The sequence below is a fragment of the Oncorhynchus tshawytscha genome, linkage group LG21 (genome assembly GCF_018296145.1).
Source record: "Oncorhynchus tshawytscha isolate Ot180627B linkage group LG21, Otsh_v2.0, whole genome shotgun sequence".
Classification (NCBI taxonomy): Eukaryota; Metazoa; Chordata; class Actinopteri; order Salmoniformes; family Salmonidae; genus Oncorhynchus; species Oncorhynchus tshawytscha.
The window spans coordinates 28788710-28791187 of NC_056449.1; the positions used below are offsets into that span (position 1 = coordinate 28788710).

Here is a 2478-nt window from a genome sequence, read left to right on the forward strand (position 1 = left end):
TTCGGTTTATTGCTGGGGCTTCAGGGTGGAGCGGGAGCTAGCCTGGGGTCCTGGGCCAGATACAGAGAGTGGAAGGGGGGGAAGCCAGGAGGATTAGAAACAGTGGGGACAGACATTGCTCCTTCTGTTGCCGCTGACGACAGCCTGGCAGGAAGTGAGGTCACAGGGAAAGGAGTTCTCACGGTGGAAGGAAGCCTGAGCACAGCTGTGAAGACTGAGATTGAGGAGTGGACCGAGGCCAGAACCAAACACACCCTGCCTAGACTCAGAAGACAGTTCTGGATCAGGGAAAGAGTCCAAGGTAATTGTCCCTCTTTTCAGTAACACTCACACACGCACCTTTACCAGGTGCAGTTGAATTATCATCTCTCCTTGTGTATCTTTATGTAGGGAAGTGAAGGATGAGGATGAAGGGAGCGACGGGGATCCTGATGAAGAGGTGGAGATGAAAGAGGAGTGTGGAGAGGGGGAGGGGCCCTACCTATCAGAAGTAGAACCGGCAGCCAGTGAGAGTGAGGATGGCTATGGCCCCTCCTCCCAACGCTACACCACAGCTGATTCGCTAGCCAGCAGCCCCGCCTCTTCTCAGTTGTAAGTTTCCAACCCTGGTCCTTGTATCCATGGCAGCTCTTAATCTGAACATGCCATCACAAGCCTGAATAAAGCAAGTCAACTCGACCCTTAAAAATGCTTTTTGACCTATCCCCAAGATGAGGGGTGGTTTCTCTGTAGTAAGCTGTCTTGTGGGCTTTTGTGCACTATCATCACAATCCTGCCTGTCTCTCTCCCTCTACCATTCACCTACCCTCCTGTCTGTGGATCTCTCTCAGCTCGATATGTGGGGAGGATCAGGAGGCCGTTCAGGCTCAGAAGATCTGGAAGAAAGCCATCATGCTGGTGTGGAGAGCGGCAGCCAATCACAGGTCAGCTCTTAGACATATTGGCTGTTATTGGGAACATGGTTAAGGCACTGTAGGGTTTGCCTGATCTGTTGTTGTTATCTGTGACAGGTATGCCAGTGTGTTCCTCCAGTCTGTGTCTGATGACATCGCCCTGGTTACCACAGCATTGTACACAGGTGAGAGTGCTATAAGAGAAAACTGCTTGTTTGCTGAATTATATGTTATGTACATATGAAAATAAAATCTATATGAACAATATAAGTACATACTAACCTTCCCCTCTAAAACACACACTCCTCCCTAACACAACCACACACAGACCCATGGATCTGTCGGCCATCAAGAAGAGTATCGAGGCGGGTCAGATCCGTACGACAGCGGAGTTCCAGCGTGACATCATGCTGATGTTCCAGAACGCAGTGATGTACAACAGCTCTGACCACGATGTGTTCCACATGGCCCTGGAGATGCAGAGGACGTTCTAGAACACGTGCAGCAGTTTCTGGCCACTCAGCTCATCATGCAGACCTCAGAGTCCTCTATCTCCACCAAGAGCCTCAGAGGCCGCGAGGGGGCCGCAAGCCGGGGAGCCAGTGGAGAAGGTAAAACTAGACTAGACACACACCTCAGCATCGACACCAACGAGCCAAGACATAGGACAGACTCTGTACCCATCTCATGCCCCAATAATCTTATCTTGCCTCTCTCCTAACCTCCCTGCCATTACACTTCCTCTGTAGGAGCATGGAGCCTCTGTCTCCCCTCTCCATCCATGTCTACTGTCTCTCCGTTACTACTGTCTGTCTACTGTGTCTCCATTAGTACTGTCTGTCTACTCTCTCCTCTCCGTTACTACTGTCTGTCTACTGTCTCTCCGTTACTACTGTCTGTCTACTCTCTGCTCTCCGTTACTACCGTCTGTCTACTGTCTCTCCGTTAATACTGTGTCTACTCTCTCTCCTCTCCGTTACTACCGTCTGTCTACTGTGTCTCCCTGTGTCTACTCTCTCCTCTCCATTACTACTGTCTGTCTACTGTCTCCGTTAATACTGTGTCTACTCTCCTCTCCGTTACTACCGTCTGTCTACTGTCTCTCCGTTAATACTGTGTCTACTCTCTCCTCTCCGTTACTACCGTCTGTCTACTGTCTCTCCGTTAATACTGTGTCTACTCTCTCCTCTCCGTTACTGCCGTCTGTCTACTGTCTCTCCGTTAATACTGTGTCTACTCTCTCCTCTCCGTTACTACTGTCTGTCTACTGTCTCTCCGTTAATACTGTGTCTACTCTCTCCTCTCCGTTACTACCGTCTGTCTACTGTCTCTCCGTTAATACTGTGTCTACTCTCTCCTCTCCGTTACTACCGTCTGTCTACTGTGTCTCCGTTAGTACTGTGTCTACTCTCTCCTCTCCATTACTACTGTCTGTCTACTGTCTCTCCGTTACTACTGTCTGTCTACTCTCTGCTCTCCGTTACTACCGTCTGTCTACTGTCTCCCCGTTAATACTCCTCTCTCCTCTCCGTTACTACCGTCTGTCTACTGTGTCTCCGTTAGTACTGTGTCTACTCTCCCTCTC

At 50.0% G+C, this 2478-nt stretch overlaps 1 protein-coding gene across 1 annotated transcript; it reads left to right on the forward strand.

The window, feature by feature from the left end:
- The first annotated feature begins 158 nt into the window (after positions 1 to 158).
- Positions 159 to 1326, forward strand: LOC121840329 (bromodomain-containing protein 8-like). The gene is made up of 5 exons (XM_042302858.1): positions 159 to 301; positions 392 to 591; positions 831 to 923; positions 1011 to 1078; positions 1222 to 1326. Exons 2-5 carry the CDS (start codon positions 446 to 448, stop codon positions 1305 to 1307), a joined length of 393 nt encoding a protein of 130 aa, XP_042158792.1. The 5' UTR covers positions 159 to 301; positions 392 to 445; the 3' UTR covers positions 1308 to 1326.
- Positions 1327 to 2478: the final 1152 nt, after the last annotated feature.